At 39.5% G+C, this 27,196-nt stretch overlaps 1 protein-coding gene across 7 annotated transcripts in view; it reads right to left on the bottom strand.

The window, feature by feature from the left end:
• Positions 1 to 27,196, bottom strand: part of heph (polypyrimidine tract-binding protein 1 heph) — a 110,729-nt gene that overhangs the window by 47,813 nt on the left and 35,720 nt on the right. For 6 of the 7 annotated variants that reach the window (XM_065299478.1, XM_065299475.1, XM_065299474.1 and 3 more), the window contains one exon: positions 1,446 to 1,550. In XM_065299478.1, the coding sequence (XP_065155550.1) occupies positions 1,446 to 1,541 (96 nt within the window). In that variant the 5' untranslated portion in view covers positions 1,542 to 1,550. Of the gene's footprint in view, positions 1 to 1,445; positions 1,551 to 23,922; positions 24,051 to 27,196 lie in introns of those variants that run through there. The other variant, XM_065299479.1, reaches the window with a different exon arrangement.

Here is a 27,196-nt window from a genome sequence, read left to right as displayed (position 1 = left end):
AAGCTAACGCCTCAATCTTGATAATTAATTCGCCACAAACCATCAAAGCTTTACTTGATATACAAATCCGAGAAAATTCTCGAATCGCCGAGAGATCATCTTGTGCGTTGCACGTCAAATGCAAACACACACCCCACGACGATGAGAACCGGCGCGCGGATAAGCAAAAGTAAGGCGGCGCATAAAGTTATTAAAACCCAACCAGAAGAAAATGAAGAAAATTGCAAAATGGCTTTGATCTTTAGACAACTTTCAAGTTTGCCGGTGTGCGCGCGCGCGATACGGTTACTCCTGTGATTTTTACTCGTTATTTTTCTTTGTGGATAATTTTTCCACAAGTTTCTCTCCCGTGTACGCACACACACACACAGATACAAATAAGTTGAAATCTGCAGCTGGCAAACACAACAAAGTGTATTTTCTCGAACGCAACCGGCAACAAGTTCATAATTTACATGAAAATACGGGATAAACTGTAAACTGCAAACTGTAAACCTGTCTGAGCGTGTAACCTGATACACGACGACGACGGCGGCGGCGGCAGTGGATTTCGGGCTCATATTATTATCTTGCTCGATTCGCAAAGTTTTGTGTACGCCGTCAAAGAGCGCGCCCGAGACTTTTCTTTAATTATCGAAGCGAAAACTTCAACTTTCCCCAGAAGATATTTTCATTATGATTATCGGCGGCGGCAGTGGTTGCAATATTCATCGATAAATTTCGTGTTATAATCGTGTTAGAAATGGATTCAATATACGCGTGGTGATGTAACACATTTGCAGAATTACCAACATTAAACTTGCGCAGAACTTGAGCGGAAAAGTATCAAGTAACATATAATTTCTGATCACTAACCAGCGAGCAAGTTTTGTTGCTCTTAGTTAAAAATTTAAGTAATTAGTAAAGTGATCTAGTTTCATGCGTTGTACTCAAAATAACAAAAATGTAAATCATAAATTTGCATTGTTTGTATTTTTTATTTTTAAATCATGTTTTCTTGCCTTAATCACGTAATTTATTCAATTTTTAATTCGTAATGAGTCGCGTACAAGCCTCCTACTTCTCCTAGTCGATGTGAATCTACATTTCGAAATGATGCGGAAAAAAATTCGAAATTCCAAGTAAATCAAAAGCAAAAGAATAATATTTACATATTTAGTGAGCTTGCACTTGCGCCAGTCGCGTCGTCGAAGAAAAAAAGCGCACAATTGTAAAAAGTTGGCAAAGCTGCAAAAACCGGCGGCAAAAAAATGAAGTGTTTCTGCTTGTCGCGAAGAAAGCGGATGGCTTTGCTGCTCACTTTGCTCGGCCAGTGAAAAACTTTTTAATTTTCGGCTAATCTTTTCGCTTTAATGCAAGCCAACTTTATAATTTCACTTCGTTTTGATTTTTAGACTTATTAACACAAAAAGAAAATTTTTTGAGACGTGAAAGAGAAAACTCACCTTAATTCCTATGTGAATGGGATATTCCGTAGGTTGGCTGTTGAGCGATGGCAACGGTTGAATTACCGGAATGATTGGCAGCGGACAAGACATCATATTGTCACCCTGAAACAAAATTTTTATTTTAAAATAAAAATTTTATCTTACAACGCTCGTAAGATGAAAAAAGTTAGGTTTATTTAATTTTTAAGGAAGAAAATTATCCCATATATATTGACACATATAAAAATTGATGTTAAACACGTAGTAGAAACGCACCTTGATTTTTTACTCAAAAATAAAATAATAATCTGAAAACGCGCCCCGGAATAATATCTATCATCCTCTTTCGTGGTGCGCGAGTCGATTTTCGTTGGCACTCGTCGTTTTGCATGCGCGCGTGCCCGAAGGTAATCGCCTTAGGGACACACATTTTTTTCATCTTTCCATCCATCCCGGCGATGGCCAGAAATCTCGCCGCCCGCCTGGCGCGCATGTTTTCGGGCATGTATTTATTTTGGTCTGTGTGCGTGTGCATGCATGTGCGTATTTATTTTTCATTATAAAGTAAACTGACTGAATGTATGCGAACGGGCGCTGGGATGAGGCGAAAGGATGGATGGACCAAATGGGAGTTTTCGGTTGTGTTGCGCGCCGCGCCGAGGCAACCGGGCGTATTAGGGGTGGATTTGCGCGCACGCGAAATTGAATATGCACTTTTCTATGGAAATACGAGCGCTGAAAAAGACCAGAAATGGGTTTTAAATAGGACCGGCGACGAAATGGATTTATTATGAATGAAATGTAAGTAACGCACTTTGCGTTTTACATAATAATATCGCCTTCAAGTGCAGTAGAGGACGATATAAAGTTTGATGCTGCAATTCACATTCGCGTGTTTTGCGCGGCGAGAGAATTCTAATTGTTTCCTCGTCATTCCAGATATCCGCTCCCCCTGTTTACAGCTCGACAATTTATACGTGTCATGTCACGCCAGTCGCGCGACGCTTCCTTCCTTCCGGCCGGAATCGTTCGGAATTGTCATTATGCAACACCTGTTCATGCTGCGAGCAGCATATGAGGGGCGCCCGCAATAAAATAAGACCAACTCTAATGATGCCTTCACGCTGTCGGTGGAGGTAGTGTGTGGTGTGTGGCAGTGGAGCAAATCAAGGTTGAAACTTTGCAACTTTGACAAATGACCACACACACCAATGGTGCGAACAGCCAGAAATTTGGATAATAGAAATTCGCAATTTGTCATCACAAATTGTTTCATCGCTATTCAGCACACCAAAGAAGGTAGTACTAGATGCAACCAAACGTGCATCAAATGCACAATTGCAGATCAAATGTACATTAATAATGCGGTGACGAGTTACAAATAGAATTTTGTGCAATTTACTAAAGTGTAACTTTATAATTTACTAGTTAGTAATAAAAATTAATTTTACGGGATGAAATATCAACATTATGAATTAAATTGTCATCAATTTCATCAAATCAACTCAGGAATTAGAGAATTTGTGTGTTTGTGCCGCTTTCCCGCAAAAACCGCTGAACTGATTTTGATAAAATTTCGTATGGAGATATTTTAGGCCATGGAAAAGCAAATAGACCACTTTTTGTTATAAAAATTTACCTTGAAGGGTGTAAAATAAGGATTGAAAGTTAATACAAAAATTCCCTCACTGGAATTGCAGTTGCAGTCAATAACTAGATATAAATTAAAAACCCTCTCTTACTAAGACAAATCCAGAAAGAAACAACTGCAAAATGTCATAAATATTTTCCTAGAAATAAAAAAAATTAGAAATGAGAAAAATATATGAAGTTATTTAGTTAAGCTGCAAGGCGACTCAGTAAATTTTTAAATTCCCATTATCATTGCGCCGCTCGCCCTCGCATTTTTGCGCAACGACATTTTTTTATTTTGTTTTTAGATTTTTCCGGCTTTTCCGCATTTCTGCGCGCAAGATACGCAATTAAAACGAACGCGTAAACTGCACAAACTGCGCGCTTTGTGCGCAACTGGCGCACCGAAAGAAAATAATTGCGAATCTAAACAAATCTAAATAGAGATACGCACGCACACACCACACAACACGCCCGCCCGTCCGCCTCGTTGTCGTCGGCGGCGGCGGCCGGACAAATCCCCGCCGCATTTAAAAGAAAATTCGCGCGATTTTTTTCCAATTCTGTTTCAATTTTCCGGCTCGCGTCGATGAAAAGATGATTGCAATTTATTTCCACGGATTATAAATATACTCACAATGCGAAAGTTAATGCAAAGCGCGGCGCCAAACAGGAAACGAGCAAATAAATCAAATTGAAAAAGGGTTGCGCGCAAAGCAAATCGACAACGGCGCTTTATGAAATAAATATGCATTACTATATATTGCGCGTCTAGAAACAAGAAAGAAAATTAAAAAGCTCAGCATAAAACAGTGCAAAATTTCAGGCGACTTTTCCGAGCTTAAAAACAACGCGAACGCGATAAAAATGCAAATTTTTAAGCACAACATTCCCCTCTAGACAAAAAAAAGTGAATCCACCGTAAGAAGATTTATAAATTAAGTTAACTAAAATTTTCTAAAACAAAACCGTAACTTTAATTCACTTGAAAATCCAGTTACAAACTTGCCCTATTAAGAAATTCGCCCGCCGATACATAATTCCATCAATGTGAAATATGAAATATAAATTAGTGAATAATTTGCGCAGATGTCCTCCTCCCCCGAGAGATGCGCGCCACAAGCAGATTAATAAATTAAGCGCGGCGTAGTGGGAAGACAATAACAATTAGAAACTTTGTCCATTTTCGAGTTTTAATAATTTTTGCGTATAATTCGCGTGTAATTGCAAGCAATTTTGATGCACACCATTTTTGCGCAATTAAACGCATTCGTGGCCCGCAACAAGGCAAGCCGCCGCGTGGCTTGGCGGCGGCGGCAGGCTTCACTTAATGAATTTAATTAAAAGTTGATAGCAATTTTCCTCGGTTCGCGCGCACCGCACACTAAAATAAACTGTTGCTTCGCACTCAGGCTTCACTTTCGCACCTTCTCGCCATTGGGTAATAATACACCAACAACAACAAGCGCGTAACAAGAGCGCGCGTTAAAATAAACAACAACAAAGTGCTGCTGCTACTGCAGGAGAAGTATAAAGTTTTTTTCATTATACAATTAGTTTATTTTTAAGTGCAGAATAATTTATATAATTGCAAATAAGATAAGAAACTACTTTTAAGCACCGCAATAACGTACTTTAGTCACGGCCGTGACTAAAGTTCACTTTTTGTGTCTAAAAACCGTGGAAAAAGTAGCGTTTTAAAGAAGGAAGCAAAAAAATATGTTTTCTATACAAAACATGAAACAAAATATTTTATTTAAATGTATTGTGCAGCCGGAAGCCCCCACACAAAACTAATTTAAAACAAAACTTGCCGCTGCAAGTAATTCCGCAAAATTTCCAACAGAATGCCGCGAATTAAGTTCTGATTGCGCGCGCGCGCGCGTACACGCTGTTTAAAAGTCTTTCGCGCGACACAATCGGCCCCTTTGCAAAACTATGGAAAATTCAAGCATTTTCAATTTTCTTTTCCGCGCTCGGCAAAAGAATGGCTGCTGCCGCCGCCGTAGCTAAAAGCTTCGCAAACTTTTTAACCTGTTTGCGTATTTACATGCAAAGCGTATATGTAAATAGTTATAGTGTCTCTCGCAGCGGAAGCAGAATTGAAGAAGGGAGAAGAAGCAGCAGAAACACAACTTGCAACTTGCAGGCAGCGGAGGACTTTTAAAAGTCGGCCAGAACAAGGACGGAAGAAAAGCGGCGGCTGTGTGTGTGTGTGTGTGTGTTGCGGTTGCGAGGAGGAAAAAGTTTATGAATAAATTTCGACAACCAAACACACTCACGACAGAGCGACAAGTGAAAACGGTGTGAAAATTGTCGCCGCACAAATTTACAAATTGTTTGCTCACACAGGGTGGAAAAATAAAACGCAACCAACCGAAAAAAAAAGTTTTCGTTGAAAAAATGTATTTTGTTACCCTTTTACACCATTGTTTGAAAACAAAATTACCCACACACATCATTTTCATTATGCCGCCGTAAAGTGTTAGAGCGTTAACAAACGCACAATGTCATTCTCATCATCCCCAAACAGCGCAACATTTCAAACTTTTCCGCACGGCGCGCACGCACGCATCATCAAAAATTCAAAACTCATTCATCCCCGCGTATGTCTAGAGTTAATACGAGCGGCACGAGCTTATTATAACCCTTTTTCCGGCTGCGTCGGAGGCAAAGCTCCTCCTATCCTTGCCGAAACTCGCCAACATCCTTTCTGCGCCTTCTGACAACCGCAAACAGATAAATACACAAAACACACACGCGCCGCTGAATTTATAAATAACCGACAAAACAAACGCGCTGCGGCGAAGGCGCGCACACACGATATTAGAATACAATAGAAATAACACAATAATAGGGGAGCGCGCGTTTTTGGAAGGCGACTGATGAAAAACCACAAAACGAGAACTGTGTGTACATGTGTGTGTTTAGTTTGGTGTTGGGCCAAAGTCGAGGGTAAGTAGAGTTTGACTTAGAAACGGTGGTGAAAAGGGGAGGGTACATGTGTGTGTGAACAACGCAACGCAACCCTTGCAGGAAATAGGCATAATAATACGCAAAGGATTTGGCAACGAACGCAACATGTAAAGAGGATTTAAGATTGAATAAATAACAAATAGCAACCGTACCTGGCGCAGGTAGTGTAATTTGCTAGGATTAACAAAATGAGGGTACAAAGTTAATTCGAAAGTTAATCAAAGGTAAGGTTAGAAAAATAAATTAAAGTGTTGAATTATAAAACAAACAATAAATATTTTAGAAAGATGCTGAATGAAGAATAAATATTATCCCTACTAATATTATAAATGCGAAAGTCCTGATGTTTGTTACACTTTGACGCAAAAACTACCTAACCGATCATCATGAAAATTTGTACACATATTCTTAGTGGTCCCCGAATGGTTATAGGCTACTTTTTATTTAATAAAAAAAATATTTTTTAAATAAAATAAAGAAATAGTTTAGCCAATAATACCTCTGCATCTGGCTATTTGACTACTTTAACGCCATCTAGCATTCCAGCAATGAAGCTCAAACCTAAGTACTATAGTACCATCACACTGTATTATCACACTGTATTACCGACAGCTACGTCAACATCAAATCCAATTGACTACACTATGGAGACTGTACACTATACTTCCATAGACTATACTTTCAGCCATTTTAAACTTCCCGCCATTCTACTTCATTGTTACTTCTTCTGTGACTACAGACGCGTACGGAAGCAACTTCATTATTTTAGATATTCGCGAGCGAAGCCGCGGGTTAAAGCTAGTTTAATATAATTCTTTAAAATAAATTTCGATCCCCTTGAATCAAAATGTGAAAAGTTGCTGCTGAACAGACGCAAAACTAGCACTTAATTTCGACTTTCGACTTGTATCTAATTACTATTGATATCGCGCCCCCGCGACAACCAAACTTTTCATGCTTCTCGCGTGAGCACCCCACACACAGCATACATTAAACTTACATGTGTGCCTAATCTAATTACAAGTGATATTTTCCCGGAAAGCGAGCGGAAAATTGCGCGCAAAGAAGAAACTTTCCCCTGACACAAAGCGAAAGCATTCAAAACTCCACAACGCACAGGTAGCAAAGTGAAAATCGAATGAAAACGAATGCCACCACTGACATATATAGGCGTGTAAAGGGTTGCTGCAAACAAAAGTTTGCGACAATACATTTTCCATCACGCGCAACTTTTTCGACATGTACTTAAAATTAATTTCAATTTTCGAGAGGAAAACATTTGGAAAATCTATCGCCGTTGCTTATGTTTCCAGCGACTAGTTGTGTTTCTGACAAGTTGGCAAGTTTGCTGAATGTAGAGGGCAATTAGGTGTGCGCTAATGATCGGAAATGAAATGCAAGAATACAAAGAATGAAAAGGACTACAACGTCACAGCAAGATGAAGCCCAGCAGGCGGTGTGAAACAATTGTCCGCCCGAATATATTTCAAAACGAATGAAATTTCAAAAAGCGGGAAAAACGAGGATAATAAATAAATATAAAATTAACAAAATGTAACGTGTAGATTTTATCATTTATCATTAGCCTCACTTTTCTCCACGTTCCCTTGGCCCAGCACAGCACAGCATAGACGTAAAACTGCCATCTCACAGTGAGAGGTCCTTGCTCCTTGCTCCATAGGAGTGAAACAGCAAGAGATACCCAACAGAATGATGGATGTTTGTGGATTTAATAAATGTGTTGCGCGTTTTGATGTGTTTTGTTGCTTTGTATATTTTCCGCTGCACGCCGCGACCCGCATTTTGCAACCCCGAGCGCGCGCGCGCAATGAAAAAGCGAACAATAATGCGTTATGCCGACTGCACATAATTACGCTGCGACCAACAACAAAAACACAGCACACAGCAGTTCGAGTGTGGTGTGTGCGGTAAACAACACGCAGCGAACGATGATGAACATGATGACACGTGAAAAACACACCGCGTGTCACATCAATTAATTTCGGGGCCGGCGCGTAAACAAAATCAAAATAAAAACACGTTTTATCTGCGTGATTTATACACGTATGCCCCTAGTGTAAAATTTGGCTACATTTTAAACGGTGTAAGAAATTGAAATCTCTAGCAAAAAAAAAAGTTGAAATAAAAAGACGACTAGACGAATGGGAATGTTTCTTGGGCGAAAAATATAAAAAGTCCTCCAAGGTTTTAAGAAGGTAGCGGGCGCGCGCGAAAGAGAAAAAGAGTATCAAAAGTAAAAGAAGAAAAAAAATGGTCGTAAAAATAGCAATTTGGCGGCGAAAAGCGGCTCCTCGAGAACACTAAATTTCCCGAGCCTGTTTGCGGTCGATAAATTACACCTTCGCACACGCTTCCTGCCCGCTCATTCACCACCCCCTTCGCGCGCTCAAGGGGGTAGCAGGTAAGGTGCCGCGTCCGGCAAAAATAGAAAAACATTTTATTTCGCTTTAAACCCACTGTATACATCACTAAATTACACTCAGGTCCGGCATCGAAACAAATTTCAATTTAAAATTGAGAAAAAAGTTGCATAAGAGAATGAATTAAGTGATATAAAGCGATAGGCACTTAAGTAAAATTTGAATTTGTTTTGGAAAAAGTTTGGAGAAAAAGTGCACTACATTGATATTTATAGGCAGACCACTCGCGTGCAAGTCCATTTGTCAATTTAACTCTAATTTATGTGCCGAAACATCACGGCCATTCATCATGTTTATATTTGTACGGCGAGCAAGAGCGCGTGTGGAGCGAACGAGGGTATACTCGGCGAGATATTCACCTACTAATTGCTTAAAATTGTCAAATACTTAGTGCGACAAGTTACGACTAATGATATCTTCCGGTTAGGTAAGCGAAAAAGAAAAACAACTGTTTTGGTCCACCTGTTAAACGATCTTCGAGATATGGAAATTGAAATTTGAAAATTAATTTTCACAAAGGACTCAAATAGATTTTGGCTCCAAAAATTGATGTTATAAGATCAAAAATCCGAAAAAAAAATTAAACAATTTGTACAAAAAACGAAGAATGAAAGTGAAAATATTATTGCTGAGTTCTTTTGGGTCAGAAAATTGTTGCAAATTATAAAGATTAAAAACAGAACAATAAAATGAAGATTTCACCTACAATTAGGCAATTTTCAATTCGGGACCGCGCTGCCAAATGGCAATTAAATCATCGAATTCGGATTCCGATTGCAAGCGTTGCGCGCCGCGCAAAGCCGAAATGGATTGACATTTTTTGCGATTGGGCATGTCCAGGCGTCCTCCTACAGGCGTTTTCCGCACCTCGCACACGTCATAAACGTCCTCAATGAAACACACAATGCCGCGGCGACAAAATGAAAATTGTCAGCTTTAAAACATTTCCCCATCGACCGCCACAATTCATATTCATCAGACAGAAGTGCAAATTCAAATCAAAAAAGAAAAACTCAGAAAATTGACGCGCTATCAAAAATGTCTGCAACCCTAAACTTTCTCCACCCCTGCGTTGTGGCGTGGTTTAATATATATGTCAAGTTGTAGTTGTGCAATCAGAAAGAGATTAAGCGTGCGACGTGTGCGCGCACCTCGCAGCCGGAAGAATGTTGGCGCGGTTGAGTCAAATGGAAAGCGTGACGTGAGCGCACAAACGAGAAACGGGAAAAGCGCTTCGACCGCCCAGGTGGGAAACAAATGGCCATAGGAGCAGTACGAAAACAATTCCCAAATTCAACTGCTCCCTCATCCTCATCCACATCCGCAAGCAAGAGATTTAAAATCTTCAGAAGAAAAACCACTAACAGAGGGCGCAAAAAAAACATTTCAAAGTCAAGACACGTTTGGGCAATCCGCGTAATTAAATTTCACTATCAATTTATAATCCAAAGACAAAGAAAACAATCAAAGAAAAATTTCGTTGTTACACTATGCAAGCCCACCCTTTTTCAGTCCTAATTTTCCAGCACTGCGGCGTAATGCGGCATATTATTAATAATTAATCGAGTACAAATGCGAGCGCACGAGTTCACGTGCGTGCATATACAATTCCACTTTGGTGGAGGGCGGAAAATAAAGCAATCGCGCGGGCGCGCGCGCGCTGGACAAAAAGAAAACTGTGGAAACGCATCCGCGTTACATGCAAACTGAAACACTGAAACAACCCAACAAAACGTAGCGCAGTCACAAAGAAAAAGCGTTCCACTAACAAAGGAAGCTTTGTTCCTTCAGGTACCCCATACGGGGTGCAATAATGAACAGAGAGTAGTTTTAGAAACCAATGTTTTAACAAACCGTATGCACCGCGACAATAATCACAGGGTTATCATAATAATCAATTCGTTATTTTGTGGCTGCATTGTTTTTACGCATTTTATCTTATGGCAACCCTGCTCTGCGTTTTATAAACAGGTAGGTAGTTGGTTGTTTGACGCTTGATACGCTGACACCCTCAGGCGTTTGTTTCATCGTTTTTACGTCCGCTTTGCATCGACGATAGTATTTATTTAAAAAGCACCCAAAGCCGCGAGGCATTCTATACTACACACCGCATCACCCTCTTATCATAGCAAGACAATTTCCCGACAGTGTTTTCACTAAAAACGCAATTTACATTTCAAATTTTCCCTACTTTAATAAATACTCTTCACTAGTTTAAAAAAATATATTAATTATGTTAATTAACAGTTACCGAATCGAAGAAAGCTCACGATGGAAAGCATTGACGGCATCAAAAGAAAATCTTACCTGAAACAAAAAGGAATATTAAATATTATTTAACATGATTAAATTATTAAATCATTAATTAATTCGTTAAAAATTCAAAAACTTTTGTGCAGGTGACCTGAAGCAATATAGCAGAGAGAAAGGAAAGAAGAAGAAAAAAATCATCGCGCAGAGTAGGGAACTGTTTCATGTTCGCAAGTAGAACGTGCCTTGTATAAAGTCTTGTACTTGATGAAACACATCGGAAAAAGAACCAACTACCACCGCCGACCTCGAACCTTTGTGCAAGCTGAAACACCGGCATTCGGTTCGGTTGCATGCTAGATTGGTGAATGAGGAACGTTCATCGTCTCACCTCCACGGCACCACCAGCAGCAGGAGAAGCAAGAGTAGTAGCTGCCGCTGCTCTGCGTCGCTCGGCGCGTGTTTGTTTTCATTTAATTTTCGAGTGGATTAAACGAAGGCCTCCGGTCTTATTATATTTAATTCAGCGTTTTGCCCCGTTTCGCCCGGGCACGTTCCACGGTTGCATAAAATGTTCTTTTCCTCCGACCCCCGCACCCCACATCACTCCTTCTTCATCCATACTTCATCCCGCGTACGAGTACTAGTACGAGATGTTTCCGCACATGTAAGGGTACGGAATAATTCACTACCGGATGATTAAATTTTCAATTTTGTGTCAGTTTTCATTTTTTATCATATTCGACCGAAAGTGGTTTTTATTTATATACCTACTCAACAATACTTGAAAAAAATTAATTCATTAACATTTTGTTGACATGCAAAAGTTAATCTTGTTTTCTCTGGCCTTTGATATTTCAAGAGTGGCGAATCGAATTTACATCTTTCGCGCACACACAAAGTCGCACTCATTCGACTAATGCATCGGCTAAAAAAGCAACCGACACACAAAGCGCGGGCCAACTTCTAAGAAGTATCTGCCGGCATCTCGGAACAACCAACACGTTAATTCCGGGAAAACGCCAAAGGATGAATCCACGCAAACGAAGAAACTCACACGCAAAAACGAAGGAAATCGCAGGAGGCACGCGGAAACCCGTCATCGTCATCATCGCGGAAACGTAAAGAAAATCTAGGTATACATGTACAAATATAATAAGCGACTAAACCTAAGCGAATCGGCGAATTAGAGGAGTGAGAATATAAGAAATGCAAAATGAAATGAAATGAGGTAAGAAGAGATTTAATTAATTAAATTAAATTTCGGAAGCTGCAAAGTCGGTCGACGCCGAGCGAAACGCACCCGACTTGTTTGTGTGCACAAAGTGAAATCATTTATTTCGCTTTTCGAAAATTCATCAGATTTCATCCCGAATTATGTTGATATAATTAATTAGACAAAGTGTACGCATTTTGTAAATTCCCCTGCATTCAAAACATCACCTACAGAGTTTAAAATACAACGCATGTTTTTCTTGGCTATTAAAATGGCTGCCAAACCCGAAATACATATTATATTACATGTTGATTTTTCTGCCTCGGATAGTTAAAGTTATATTTAACAAATAGTTCCGGTCCAAGTCACAAACTTTTCCGCGCGCTCCACATTCGCGTCGCTAATAATGCGCGCCGCGGTGCAAATCGCAGGAAAGCCATAAGTCTAAATTTAAACATTAAACGGAAATCGCTGCCGAAGCCACACCGAACGTCGATCGCGTCTAATCCGGCGCTGCCCTCATTAATTCATCAACTTAAACCTCGACTCGAATGCGATCAATCAGCATACGCCGCTGCCGCCGCTGCTGCCGCCATCATCGTCAACGTTATCTCGTCATCGAAAATTAAGACGCGACGTGATCCAAAACACGTGCTGCAACTTAACTTATTCAACATCCACAGCAACATCAACATCAAACAGGAAACCGCGCGCGAGAGAAGAAAAAATATCGTAAAAATTAAAATGGCTACGCAAATTTACACTATCCACCACCAGATGGCAATATAATCACTATAAAACTTCAAAACGCGCAAATTTATAATCATAACTCTATTTCAGCTCGTGATGGCAATGCCGATGACGAAACGTAAACACAATAAGTATAATTAATTAACTAATAGTAAACCACACAGGGTGTTTCAACAACCAATCGATCCTAGAAATTCAAATCCCCGCAACGGATCGTAGTAAAATTTAACGCGCACACTCTTTCTGCTGTTTATTTATTCAAGCGATGATCTCACGCTCCACTCATAACTTACATCAATAAATAAATGGCTAAACGTCTGCGCGCTTGCGCGCGTAAAACGAAACGACGATCGGATCAACAGCGCAGCGGCGATGAATTACAACATCGCTGTGGAATAAGTAATTACCATTATTTCATCCGCGAGATGCGCACAACGAGATGACAAATCATTCACGACCCGGATTCGCGATATTAATTCACGCCACACAAACTCGAAAATGATCGAAACTAGTTTCGCCATGCCAAAGACAATTACATCAATAAGTAATAATGCAGTGTAATTCAATGTAATTTGATGAATGACCAAGTTTGCGCGCCTTGCACTCCTCGTGGTCGTTAATGACCCGCATGATAATGTCCTTGCGGTAGTCGAGTTTGCTCGAGGGGTGGTTATCACCCCTTTCGGGGCAATATTCGCCCACTCGGCGTGCGCGCCAACAATGCTCAAGTGTTCAAGACGCAATCACAATGAAGATCTTAATCTCAATCTGCGCCGGCCGCAATCAGGAAAATCGTGTAAAATTGCCAAACAATGTCGCAATTTACCATCGTATTATAAAACTTATTACCACCACCACCACTATGAGCGCATTAAACATTGAAAGCTTTTAGTTTAAATGCACATTACATAATAAAAATCTCATAAACTACATAGTTCCTAACATAAAACTTTTTTTTCGCTTTTCCTGAACCAAAACACGTTGAAAGTGTTTCAAATTTCGTGTAAATGCTACGTTTGTTTCCGGTCTTTTGACGACACACACGCGCTTTCACGATTTTTAACGCCAAGCGTGCATAGCAAAGGGTTGTTAGCCCCCACGCTCCGTAATCATGCAAACGTGACCGGCATACCGGACGCGAACAAAGCCTTCACATGGAAAATTCTACCATTTGAAAACCGGTAGAAAAATACACCACGATTTAGTTGCGATGAAAATCTTTTACTATATTATTATATCCCGCCTCCGATTGCGTCCGCATTCAACTGGTAGCACAATCAACTAGTAAATGCGCAACAAGCATCGGCGTCGGGAAAGTTTCGCCGTTTTACCGCGGCCTGCCAGCAACACAACACAACCCCTTGTTGCTCTGGGTGTGGAGCTTGCGAGGCATTCAGTGCGTTTCGTCCTGGGCGCGATAAGAACGCAACTGGTGTCCGACTTATCACAAAACATACTAAACGTTAATACCTACATTTAAAAATATTATCTATTATCATTCTCTTCTATTGTGGAGAATAGTGGATGAAATAGAAAAACGCAGCTGATAACAATCATCGTGTATTATATTAAGTATAAAGTAATAAAAATGTGCGCGCGTTGGAAAATGTCGAGGGAAGCAATTATCCTTCAACATTTTCCCAGGATAATAACCCGCTTTTTCCGCCCGTCGCCGAGTGGAAAAGTTTTCAAACGTGCGCTGAAAGCGCATCGTTTAAATGCAAAAAGCGCATCGTTTTAGTGACGGTTTTAAAAACGGGGTGTATAAAGGGTAATTTTTATTAATACTGCAAAGATAATAATTGCAGCGTTATTATTAGGTCGAGTGTAATATTTTAGAAATACACGTTTTATCAGCTTGTTGTGCGATAATTTGAAACGTTTTTATTAGCAGAGCCGCAGTGCTTGGAAACGTGGCGCGGCTCTCGCAATTTTCGCATTTCCACAATTTCCCGACTGTAATTTCATCCACAATCCACCACTCTAATGGCGATTTTTTATGGGGTTATCATCATAATCATGACAATATACACACACACACACACACACACACACAAACAAAATTCTTACAAAACAGGGTTACCAGACAATAGTATATTAAGTATCAAGTGGCTAAAGAGGAGTTTTTGTCACGAGATTGATTAATTAATCAATCGAGTGTTTAACAACGTTTAGCCACGTGATACTTACGCTACTTTCCCCTTCCACTTTATTTCCACGTTGCAGTTTCAATATTCAAACTTTTTGAGGTTAAACGTGACTAAAACCCATGACTAAACTATTTTAGTCACGGTTTTGGCCGCCCATGTTTAAAGAACAACTTTTTATGTCTCAAAAAAACGTGGAAAAACTGCAATTTTAAAGATAGTAGTAGAAAAAATTCATTATTTTCAGCTCTTACTAGATAGTATGCTATTTTAAGATGCTTTCGATGTTACTACTTATCTCACAAGATTAACTACTAAGTAATTTAGCTTATGTCATCACATTAACTACAATTTAATACTATTCAACACGACAAATCTTCCTAGAATTATATTACTTACAATCAAATAATATTACACATGGCATTGAATCTCAATTAATTGCATTAATTAACGACATAATGTATCATTAGCAATTACCATAGAAATAAAAAAACTAAACACAATCACGGCTACAAATTTATAGATATAAAAAAATGCCTAACATTTTGGTAACCCTGCATGACGACCAGACATGTCCACATGCCCGTGCCCGGTTAAGTGGCTAATAAAAACCAAATTACACATTCCGCCGCCACCACGCGCTCCAAACACTGTAACAAACCCTGAACCTCAACATCTTTATGCGCCTCATTTTTATTTCGACCACAACACTCATCAAACGTACGCGTCCAGTGTGTAATGTATAATCTGCGCAAAAGTTATACACTTTGCAATTAGCAACAACACAACAACTGTGTGTAACCCTGTAACCGTTCTGATTCGTGTTGATAATTTTTGTAAACTTGCTCGCTTTGGTTGGCTAGCAACAAGTCGACGTAAACAACAATAAAAAGCGTTGGCTGTAAAAAATTAAGTGTGTTGTATCAGATGAGAAAATTTGTCGCGGTATTAAACATTAAAACCACAAAACGACGACGACGACGACGGCGGCGACTACCGACGTAAAACAACACACATTTATTTCTTTCATTACCTTTAATTTCCTCACATAACATAAAACGCATCATTTCATTAACTAAATAATATCTACAAGCATAAAAGTGCTTCGAATGTGCGCGACGCTAACCATTTTCATCGTCTACCAGCGTCATCTATCAGTCAACAGCGCACAAAAACTAGTTTCACGCAACTTTTTCCATCACACTCGGTTAAAAACAGATTTGCTTTTTTATGCGCCGGGGTTAGTTTCCCATGGCTGGTCAATATTGGTCGGGAGATGAATGGAACGAGCGCGCGCCCATCCATCATCATCCAGGACGCGGCGTCCGGCACGTATCTCTCCGCACGATTGGCTCGACGAGCAACCGCGCAAACATTTTTATGAAGATTTATTTAACGCCACTCACGCCACACACCGCCGGCCATCAATAAAAATCGACTTTAATCCTGGCGGCGGCCGGTACAGGTCCATGATGTTACCCGGATGTCAATATGTGTTTAATTAAGTATCATTTGTTACACCGTGCAACGCAGCACAACAAACAAATAACGCAAAAATATGAAAACGCGGAAGTATTTTGTGCTTTTGAATCGAATGGCATTTTATTCATTTTGTTGTTAGTCTACGAGAAATGAAAAACGACCTACTGGGTAGAAAGAGGAAAACGGCACCGGGTCTCGACCGGAAACGATTTAGAACGACGTCGGCGCCCGGACGGTTCAAATGGTCCGTTTCCGGTCGACGACGACCGGCATGCGTGCCGCCCTCACGGATATAATTCCGACATAAGGACCTTAGGACTCGTCTCTCCACTAATATACAGGGTGTTTAGTTACTACGCCACAAACAAAAATTTAAAATTCATAGAAAATATTATCGTGTTTTTCATTTTTTCGTATATCAAACGAAGAGATTAAAGGATAATTCGCATTATAAAAATTTCGCGTATAAAATTCCGCGTTTCCCACTTCACTCTGCGCTCAATTGCTAAATCATCCCACAATGAGACCTCTAAAGGTTTAGCATGATCTGTCGGATTGTGCAGAGGATCCACAGGACCTTTCGGCGAAATAGGAAATGAGCATTGCGGGATATTTCCGGTGCGTAAAGACTCCAACGTACTTGTTGCTCGCGAGTGTGCGGAAAATAGGAAAATCTCAAATATCAAATCTCGCATTATAAATATAATAAATATAAAAGGGGGAAGAGAGCGAAATCCATTTTGCAGCCGGATTATGCTCGCACGAGCATGCATCGTCGGGACAACAACGCACGAAAATAAAATTTACCCAGAGAGAGGATCACCTAGCTCGCTGCGCAGCGAGCGAGTGCAATACTTGAAGCAAAATCGAAAATAAAAATATCAAGGCCGGAAGAGTAAATACAAAATAGTGCGGAATAGAAAAGATTCTTCCATTCGCGCAATGCACGCAGACAGGCAGGGAGAAAAAAATTAAACAAATATTAAATATAAAAATATTTTTCAATAAATCCAGCCGCGTCGAGTGTCGTGCGGAAATGTTTTATGGCACGTTTTACATGTGGAAAACTAAATATTAGATTTATCTTGGACGCGGCGTGAGTCGGATTTCCGTGCGCGATTTGTCCCGGCACGCGCGCGCGCCTTCCTACACCACCTACACTTCTTTCTGCTCCACCAGCACCACCGCCCCCAACCGCCCATCCACGCGTAATCTGCTTGTCCTCGCGTGCGCGCATGATAAATGCGACATTCTGGGCGCGCATAAAATATTATGTTTCGCGTGCAGTCTTGTGCATGCATCACGACACAACACAATGCAAATAATTTTTACTTGTCCAATAAATATATGAGCCGACAAATTCAAACTCCTTTCGAATCACGTCGTCGGGAAATCACCACAAAGGGAAGAGGTGATAAATCATATAAACTATGTATTTTCGAAACGCCGGCATTGAAGATGGAAATTTCCATTTCGGGGTTGTTCAAGCGCTTGAAATGACTGGAAATACGGCGTCATGCAGATAGAGGTAAACACACTGAATTGAGTAGTGGGAGGAAAGCGATAAAGTAAGTATGTTACGACAAACACATTGGAGGCATAAATGGAAAAAATGGGGATGGATTGGAGGAGGATGAGGAAAGCATTCAACAAGTAACGACTACGAATGGGAAATTGGTTTGTAGATAAAATGTGCGAAAAAGTGGAAAACTTAGGATAGAGGTGTTGAAAGTTTTTCGACTTCCACCTGTAAAAAGCAGTTTTTTCACGGTTTTGAGACGTAAAAAGTGATATTTAAGGCACGGACAATCAAAGCCGTGACTAAAGTACTTTACACACGGGTTTTAGTCACGGGGTGGAGCTTGCACTACAAAAACTCCCGTTAATAACGAGATTTATTGAATTAAACCTGTAAAAAGCAGTTTTTTTCACGGTTTTGAGACGTTAAAAGTGATACTTTAGACACGCACGATCAAAACCGTGACTAAAGTATTTTACACACGGGCTTTGGTCACGGGGTGGAATTTGCAACTCAAAAACCCCCATTAATAACGAGATTTATTGAATTAAACGAAGGAGGATTAAGAAGTTCTCCGAGAATTGTGAGTCATAACTCCTCACAAGCCACACACACAAGGAAATCCCAAGACACGAAGTTTCTACTAGCGTTCGCCAATAATTAACTATGCAGTTGAACCATGTGCCATGAGTAGGCCGACACACGGAAATAATTGCTGATCATTGAACTTGCCATTGCGGCGTTTTGCGCACGCAAACATCAACACATCCAATGGATAGCTATACTCTGCTCTTTCAACTGTGCCTACGCGGTGCTCGCACAGCACATACACAACTCAAAAAGTTCATTGTCCATTGTTCCGGTGCACTCTCCGACGGTGCGTTCATTGAAACCACACACACTAACACACATTCACGCAAGCAGCAAATAAGCATATGCCAACTATGGCGTATAATTTATTTTAAAAATTAATCAACGCGTCTCGCAATTCAATGCAAACGCATCACAAATGACGCTGCGATGGCTGCCGCCTAAAGCTTGCAATTTACCATTGCCAACCAATTGCAAATGGGATATGTAAATATATTTACATGAGCATTTGCGCGCGCGACGCATATTCGCAGCAATAATGACCGTATTACAATAAATGCACCTGCATCTGCAAATCCGCGCTAGTCTATAAAATATGACCGCAAATTTTACCTCAACGCACACGGGTTGCAGCAAGAGGATAAAGGTAAATATAGCACACACGCGGCAATCAGAAACTGTAATTGTATTCGCATCAGGATTACCGTTGCGAGCATTTAATTATCGTTTCGATTTCGAGAACGTCCACAACCCTCGACGCGACGGCGATACCGCGATGCATGTCGCCGAGCCACGCACAAACACACGACGCTTAACCGAAAACTGAAATTATAATCATTTCGTCATTTTGACGTAAATGCAATACAGCGCCATCTAGAATTAAATAGCCACAATCCACATGGGAATATGTATTTTTAGTCGAGAGTATCCTCTATAATATATCATGTTATGGTGTTTATAGCTAGACATGTCAATAATTCCAATGAAATTCAAATTTCCACCGCAAGATCGAGTGCACTCTGTGATTCTGATCGCGCGCGTGCTCAATTCAACTGGTGATATAAGTACAACTTCCGATTGTGCGCCCTCTATACTTGATACGCCTTCAATCCGAATGGAATTTTGACTCGAGAGCAAGGGAAGAAAACCACCAACTCCGATCTCTTCAGATATCAGCCACTCTACACTTCAACTTATTTTCAATTTCTAATTTTTTTGCCTTCTTAGAGTATTATTTATGGGTAAATACCCGCCGAATGCGTAATTAACATTCTCATTCTCATCCTCAAATCCGGAAATCGAGCATATTTCGACTTAGTGCTACTGTTAGCAGGAATGTATAGATTTGCGATACAATGAACGGAGGCCCTCCACAATCCGCATTTACCCGCCGGCGATGGACGCGTATGCAACCATCCGATCGACCGACCGACCACTCATACGCTCCAACTCACGTGTGCGTCATGAATACCCACCTATGCCCGGCATAGGTGAATTCCGCACTGTAGATTTCTGTTTGCGTGCGCTCTGCAATATGCAATAATTACCGTTGCGAGCGCGCGCGCTCTCGCCAGTCAAGTGCAATGCGCGCACCGAGCGCTAATTACGCATCCGTTATGTCGTGCATCTGGTCGGCCGCGCCGCACTTAAACCGTATGTTATCTTGCATTATGTGTGGGTATACATGCCGCCCCACGGAAAATTCGCTAGCGTGTATGTTGCTGCTTATCGAGAGGTTTGGAAAACCACAAGTTCAAAAGTGCAAATCATTACAATACTAGTCTTAAAAGTGATAAATTCGATAAATTTGAATATCCTTGAAAGAAGTTATTCACCTGCTGGTTTAACATGTTACTAAATATTTAATTATATTCAAAGCTCACAATAATTTATTTTATATTTATTCCGAACAAAAAATGCAGACATAATCGCACCGATAACTTCCTGCAAATTAATTACTTATTTATCGTCTCAATCATTTCTTAAGCAATTCATAATTTGTCTTGCGGTAAAAATCCAATATATCACAATATATTTTTCATGGAATAATTTCCCCGCGTTGAATTAATACTTCCAGCAGTTTATTATCAAGAAATATTGGTAATCACGCATTTGCATATCGATTTCGCATCAGTTGGTGCTCGATAATTTATAAACGCGCATTCAAACACTCGCAGGTTTATTATTATTCGATAATTATAGCGCCAATAATATAAACTCGTAAACAGGCATTAAGCCATCGATAATAAATTGCACATTTTCCGACCGAATGAAAAAACAAAACAAAAAACAAGCCAAAACAAAAATAACAACCAAATACTACTTAAATTCCATATAAATTTGATGCTACCTGTTCCACTATTTGACTAAATCCCTTGCAATAACAACAAATACGATTGTTACACTCAATTAAATCCACATACTCGCAGTTGTCAATAGTTTATTCGCGTTTACGCTCGACGGGAAGCCGCCGAAGCACGGTACATTAATTACCCGTGTTTTACTCTTATTGCGGGCTGGTGGTTTTTCGTTCTGCGTTTTCGAAAAGTGCGCACCAGTTCAGCGTGTTTCCGGCCTTTTCGAAAATCCATTATCGTTTTATCAGGGGCGCATTAATAACTACACAATGCAGTCAAACAAAAACGGAAGCAAAGAGAGGCGGGAAATAAAAAAAACGCGATGCGATGCGCGTCAGGTGAAATTTGTTTCGGGCGTGTGTGACATGCCCGTGTCGCAGTGATAATAAATATGGACAGAAGCAGCGACGCAACGAGACGAGATGGAAGCCGAAGCGAATTGAAATAGTGTGTAGGCATAGGGGATGAAGGGAGTATAACGTGGGTGGAAATGGACGGATATGGGCGCAAATGTGGACACAATGTGCCGCGCGCCGCGACAGTTGCGTGCGTACCAAAGCGAGCGAACGCAATTAGAATCGATTTTCAATTAGGGCGCTAAACGAACTAAACGAACGAATATGCGGGCAAGTCTTCCCGCCGCAACAATACAACACGGCAAAATTACACAACACAAAAATCAAAAATTTTCCTCAACGCGAAACAACCTTGTAAATTTCGCACTATAATTAGCTAAATTAGTTAGTAGGCATTGTGAGCAAATATAGACGAAATAAAATTTAAAAAAAACAGAGTCCAATGACCACCAAAAGCCATGAAACATGAACTATCCCAGCCGGTGTCTTGGAAGGCCAACGAGCAATAAATTTGCAAAAGACTGGTCGATCACACACAGAAATTAATAAATTATTCATATTTACCTGTTGCTTATCCAACACACACAGGTTACATAAGTAACAAGACGAGTTCACAAAGTGAAAACCAAACTCTCATCGCTAATGAATGTTGAAATAACACGCCGTAAATGGGATAAAAATGTAATGGCTGCGAATAGAAACACAAGCGCACAAAATCATAAATTATGGACGAGTAAAGAAGAAAAAAAAAACACAAGCGGAGAAACTCCACGGCGCAACAATTGTGAAATTGTGAAATATCCCATCGGAATCTTACGCATAAATAATTATCAAGGATGAATTCGTAGACACGACGCGCGCACCAAGTGCGTAACGTTTTTTGTTTCGTTGTGAAACAAACAAAAGTGACCGTGTTAAGGACAAACAAGTTGTAAAAATTACTCGTTTAATGACAGAAAAACAATCAAAAACTTCCTAGCTGCCAATTATAACCAAAATTAAGTCTCTATCAAATCAAATCGTAAAGAGTAGAGGATTTTGTCTAGAAGACAAGACAAGTGAATGTGTTGTAATACCATAATACATAACTCAATTTCATGCCGTGCCGAGATTGCCACAATCGAATGGAATTGAATTTCATTGTCGATTAGAGTCGGCCTGTCTGCGGCGCCGTGAAGAAGTCGAGCCGAATCGACCTTGGCATCAATTTGCTTGACTGCGAGTGGTGTCTCGCGACGAAATTCGGCCGCAATTATTCAATAAAAGCTGTCTACGGAAAAATTGCAAAAGTGGCAGCGTCATCCACGAAAAAATCCACACGTAAATTAATCCAAACACAACACAGACTCAAATACAGACCAAAAAATACAAAAGTTTCGAGTCTCATCGCCCAAGATGTGTGCAAGAGGCTAGAGGTCGAAAAAAGACCGAAAAAGTCAAGGTCGAACCGCATTGTATTCAAGAAAGACTTGTCCGGGCCCGTCCCGCGTGTCTTGAGACTCGAGATGATCTCAAACCGCGTGAGACCGCGTGCCACAGCTACACACAACAAAGTTGAAAGTGAAACGTCCACAACCACACGAAAATATCCAAGCGAAAGAGGCGAGAAGGGACGATGAAAAACGTTTTAATAAAGATTGAGTAATATTACAATACAATACCATTGAAGCCAAGTTGGAATATTTAATTATTTCAAAGTCATCAAAATAAATTCAATGTCAGCATAATAATAATTTATGAAACATTTTGGGAGGAATTAAATCAAAATCACCACAATTAAAATTAAAACGCTTCAAACTGAATGAGATTCAACAGTTGAATCAACAAGTCACTGACACATTACTTCGCCCATCAAATAAAGTCCAATAGGACTAGCGGTGAAGAAAGTTGAAAAGAAAACCCAAGACGCCAGAAGAAAAAAAACGTTTCCTCTCCACTCTACGATTCTTGACGCATGCGGCTCTCTAACTATTGGTGAAAAAATATAAAGCAAATAACCTGCAAACCTGCAATCGGAAGTGGAAGACTTTGCGCGCAACGCACAAAGAAATAATAAAAGCATCAAGCAGGCAAGTGAAGAAAAAAAAACGCCGGCCATCATCGCGCGAAAAGTAAACGGAACGCAGCGAAACGAAGGAAAACAATGAGAAAAGTCGAAGAGAGGAGATGAAGAGATTCTCTCACGCCAAGAAAATCGAAACAAAACGCGGAAATGGCAATGCGAAAAAATAACGGGCGAAATAAATGACGGCGTGTGGAAATCTTGACTTGCGTCTGGCGAGTACAAAAAAAAAACCCGACAGAAGAAAAGAAAAAAGTACGACGAACAATGACTGATTAAATCTTTCAACTGAAACTCAATGAAAACACACCTGTGAGTGAGCGAATGATACAAACTCTCAATTTATTAAATCCCAAGTCATGTAATGAAAGTATTTAATTTTGAAGCTCTGCACAGAGCAAGAATACGTCGATAAAGTCGTTGATTTACGCCCGAGCACTAAATTTAATTTTAGCTCCCGCACCGCACGGCGATTAGCGTTCGATTTTCGGCTTCGCCGCGTACCGCATTAAATCGCAATTGACGTTTTGGTGCGCGGCCAAAACCGCCCCGCTGCAGCAGCATTCTTCTAAATATTGTTTTATGTGTCGCAACGCGAAATCAAAGCCATCTCATCGTTCAAACTCGAGCGGCAAGCGCAAAATAACCTCAAAATTATATTTTTCTTAGTTTTGAATGTTTTCTGGTTCGATTGGAAGAAATAAAGTGCTACTCACTTAGAATACGCGGTGTCGGCGGCGACACGCATGTTGAACTCCGTCGTGCGATGAAATTAAACGGACACAAACAATTTTTCTAGCGTTTTGAGAACAGCAACAACACAGCAGAAGCAGCAGCAAGGACGCGATGACTCTTGACAACGTAATAGTTACGCCAGCTGCCGTAGAGGGCGCTGGCAATTACTTAACTGACATCAAATGAAAATTCAACCCTGATTATCGCTATGCAACCAAAACATCACATATCGAGTGAAATTTTTATTACCACCTAATGAATAATTTTTTCTTATTGCTAGAAACCTATACAAGTGACTATAAAGCTATTTTCTGCGTGAATTTTTTTCAAGATTTACTTCACCTGATGCGTCTTTGTTCTCTGTTTGTTTTTATAAATAACATCATCCAATCTCGGCTCGGGGTTGCGGTGTATTGGCATTTGCATCAAGTTAATTCCCATTTTCCTCCGGCTTTTCATCCTGTGCGCGTCTCGCGTTACCGTCGACTCTTCTTACATTTCCCGAGGCTTTTCCTCCTCTGCGCGCTCGCCGGCGACTTTCGCATCGTTTCGCTAGTTTTTTGCAACTTTTTATAAGCGCAATGCAATTTCGTTCGCGTGCGCCATTCAAATCGAATCCGTTTACTCGGTTTACGGACTTGCAAGTCAACTGATACAGGGTGTATCAGAAAAAAACAAAAATAAAAGAAGCGCAATAATAAAAAAAAGATTTGAATTTCGTTGAATTGTTTAATTTTCTGCACGAAACGAAAAGGAAAAACTCGTGTATAATTGAATAAAAATGCGAAAACTAATTACACGCTAATTATCATCCCGGCGGCGATTACAGCAATTTTCATTTGATTTTATTTGCTCTTCATTGTTCGCCCCTCGAGGGGGTTTTATTTCGTGCTTTCTTTTTTTTTTATTTATTTTTACATCTGCGCGTTGTGTTTCGCGGTTTGTTTTCGGCTTGCGGTCTAATTACAAGCGCGCGTACCCTTCATTCTATTACGCACTCTTCCCGGGTATTCCCTGAGTTTATTTTATTTTTTACATCTTCATGCGTTTTGACCACGCAAAGCAAATAATAAAAAAGCGAGGAAAACGAATGAAGAACCCCAAGAAATGAAAAATTAACTTTTTGCAAACGCTGTGGAGTGAATAAAAAATGAAACAAACTCGCTGGACGCCGTCGACTTCACCACACCACAGATAACAGGGGGACGTGCAAAGTGGTGCGCAGGGATGAAAGATAATTAGTTTTCTAATTTGATTGCGACGACGACGACGATTACAAAGTTACAAAGCTGGATGATTTTTCTAGTGAGCTTTTCCACCTTTACCAACTATCTATTATTATTTTTCATTTCATATTAGAGTTAATTTTACGCTAGAATGTTTTCTTTTTTCATTTCTATTTACTTAAAGCCGGTAATCTTAAAAATGCTTGAAGAAAGTGAGAAATTGAAAGGAAAATAAAGAAATCTCGACATGATTGCGCTCTGCGCAAAGGAAAAATAAAAATAAATACCGAGTTAAAGAGACGACTTGGGACTCGAATCGCTTGCATCTCGACATTGATGACACAACAAACACAAAATAAACCAGAGAATATATAGAAAATGTATTTTTTTAATTTCTTCGCATTTTGAATTATTTTCTGTGTAAAAAGCAAATAATTTGTGGTCTATTTTAATAGAACGTCTAATTTTATAGTTAATAAAACGCATGTTAAAATGTAGAGTTGAAAATTGTGAATGAAAGTAGAAAAACTTTCACAAATCGAAATTGCGGAGTGAAAAAGTTTCAAGAGTTATTTTATTTGATATTTCTTGATAACCTGACGTTTCAAAGTTTACTTCGACTTGAAATATCGACAAAATGATAACTATACTTTTCAGTAGTGAAAATATTCCACAACTTCTGTACGCCTGATCTCAATGGAATTATTTAATTATTAAAATCACTTAAAATTCTCTCAAACAAACGAAAAGTTCAAAAATTATTGTAGAATTAAAGTTTACTTACAGATAAATAAAAGAAGTGGACAAATGGAATGTGAAACTCACCTGTAACAAAGAAAAAAACAATCAAAATTAGTCACGACACCAAATAAATTGATTACATTAATTAATTTGTATTTTTGAAATTGTGCAACCTTTATATAATGGCTGGAGATGATTGTCGCAATTTGCGCAATATTGCCTCGATACTGCACAGCACAGACAATCAATGCGTGTTATTTATTGCGTGCAACAATTTTATGACTGTTCGAGAAAATGTCGCAAATCGTAATGGTTTCTGGTTGAAATAAAACACGCATTTTACAAATGATATAAAATGTGCTCTTAAAATTATAAATATAAATCGGGATGGACGCTATTTTATGCGAGCAATTGCAAAATTTGCAATATTCCTGCTAATATAAAATGAAAGTGTAACAAACAGCCCAGAGTAATAATGTGACAAATTTATTGAATTATTATATTATTACCACAGGAATTCATTGATAAAACATGTTAATACCTCAACTTCTGTACCGTTATTTTGTTTTAAAATTATTATTACATTTGAACTAACAACATTGAATCTGTGTTTCGGTTGATTTCGTCAAAATATAATTTCTAATTTTGTGTAAAATTACTGGGCTTTAAGTTTATATTTATAAGTGCTTAAAAAGTACTTTAGTCACAGCCATGGCCGTCCGTGGCTAAAGTACCACTTTTTGTATCTCGAAACCGTGGAAAAACTGGCGGAAGTAGAAAAATATATTGTTACCATTTCCGTCAAACAAATATTTATAAATAAAACCCATAAAATAGTAAGTACATAAATTTGGCAGCCTTAATGAACACGTATTTCCATGCCATTGTTTTCTATTTTAAAACAGAAGTTGAAATATTAACAGAAAAATCCAAAAGGCGCCAGAAACTCGATCACACTTCATAGAAAACTGATATTTGGCGTATTGGAGCCAAAAAAAGACACTGCAAACCAATTTTAGGCATCACAAAAGTCTAATACTCTTTCTCCCATCTTAATAGACAAATTTTAAGAGGATGAATAAACAATAGAAATAGAAATTTCTATTTATCAAGTTATTTAATCGTTTCTCAATTTTTCTGAGCCAAACTCATGCAGGATGCGATCGTAAATAAAATCTAACCCATTTTACTCTTGTCCCACAAACAAATCCCTATGAAAATAATAAATACTTTGTGTTCCTGTGGAAGTCTGCCCATGACTAAAATATTAACCCAGCATGAAAGAAGA

Source organism: Atheta coriaria, unplaced genomic scaffold (genome assembly GCF_025399875.1).
Source record: "Atheta coriaria isolate IRGN ID8LTWV9N9 unplaced genomic scaffold, Caltech_Dcor_3.1 hic_scaffold_3_pilon, whole genome shotgun sequence".
NCBI lineage: Eukaryota > Metazoa > Arthropoda > Insecta > Coleoptera > Staphylinidae > Dalotia > Dalotia coriaria.
This window is presented reverse-complemented; position numbering and strand designations above follow the sequence as displayed.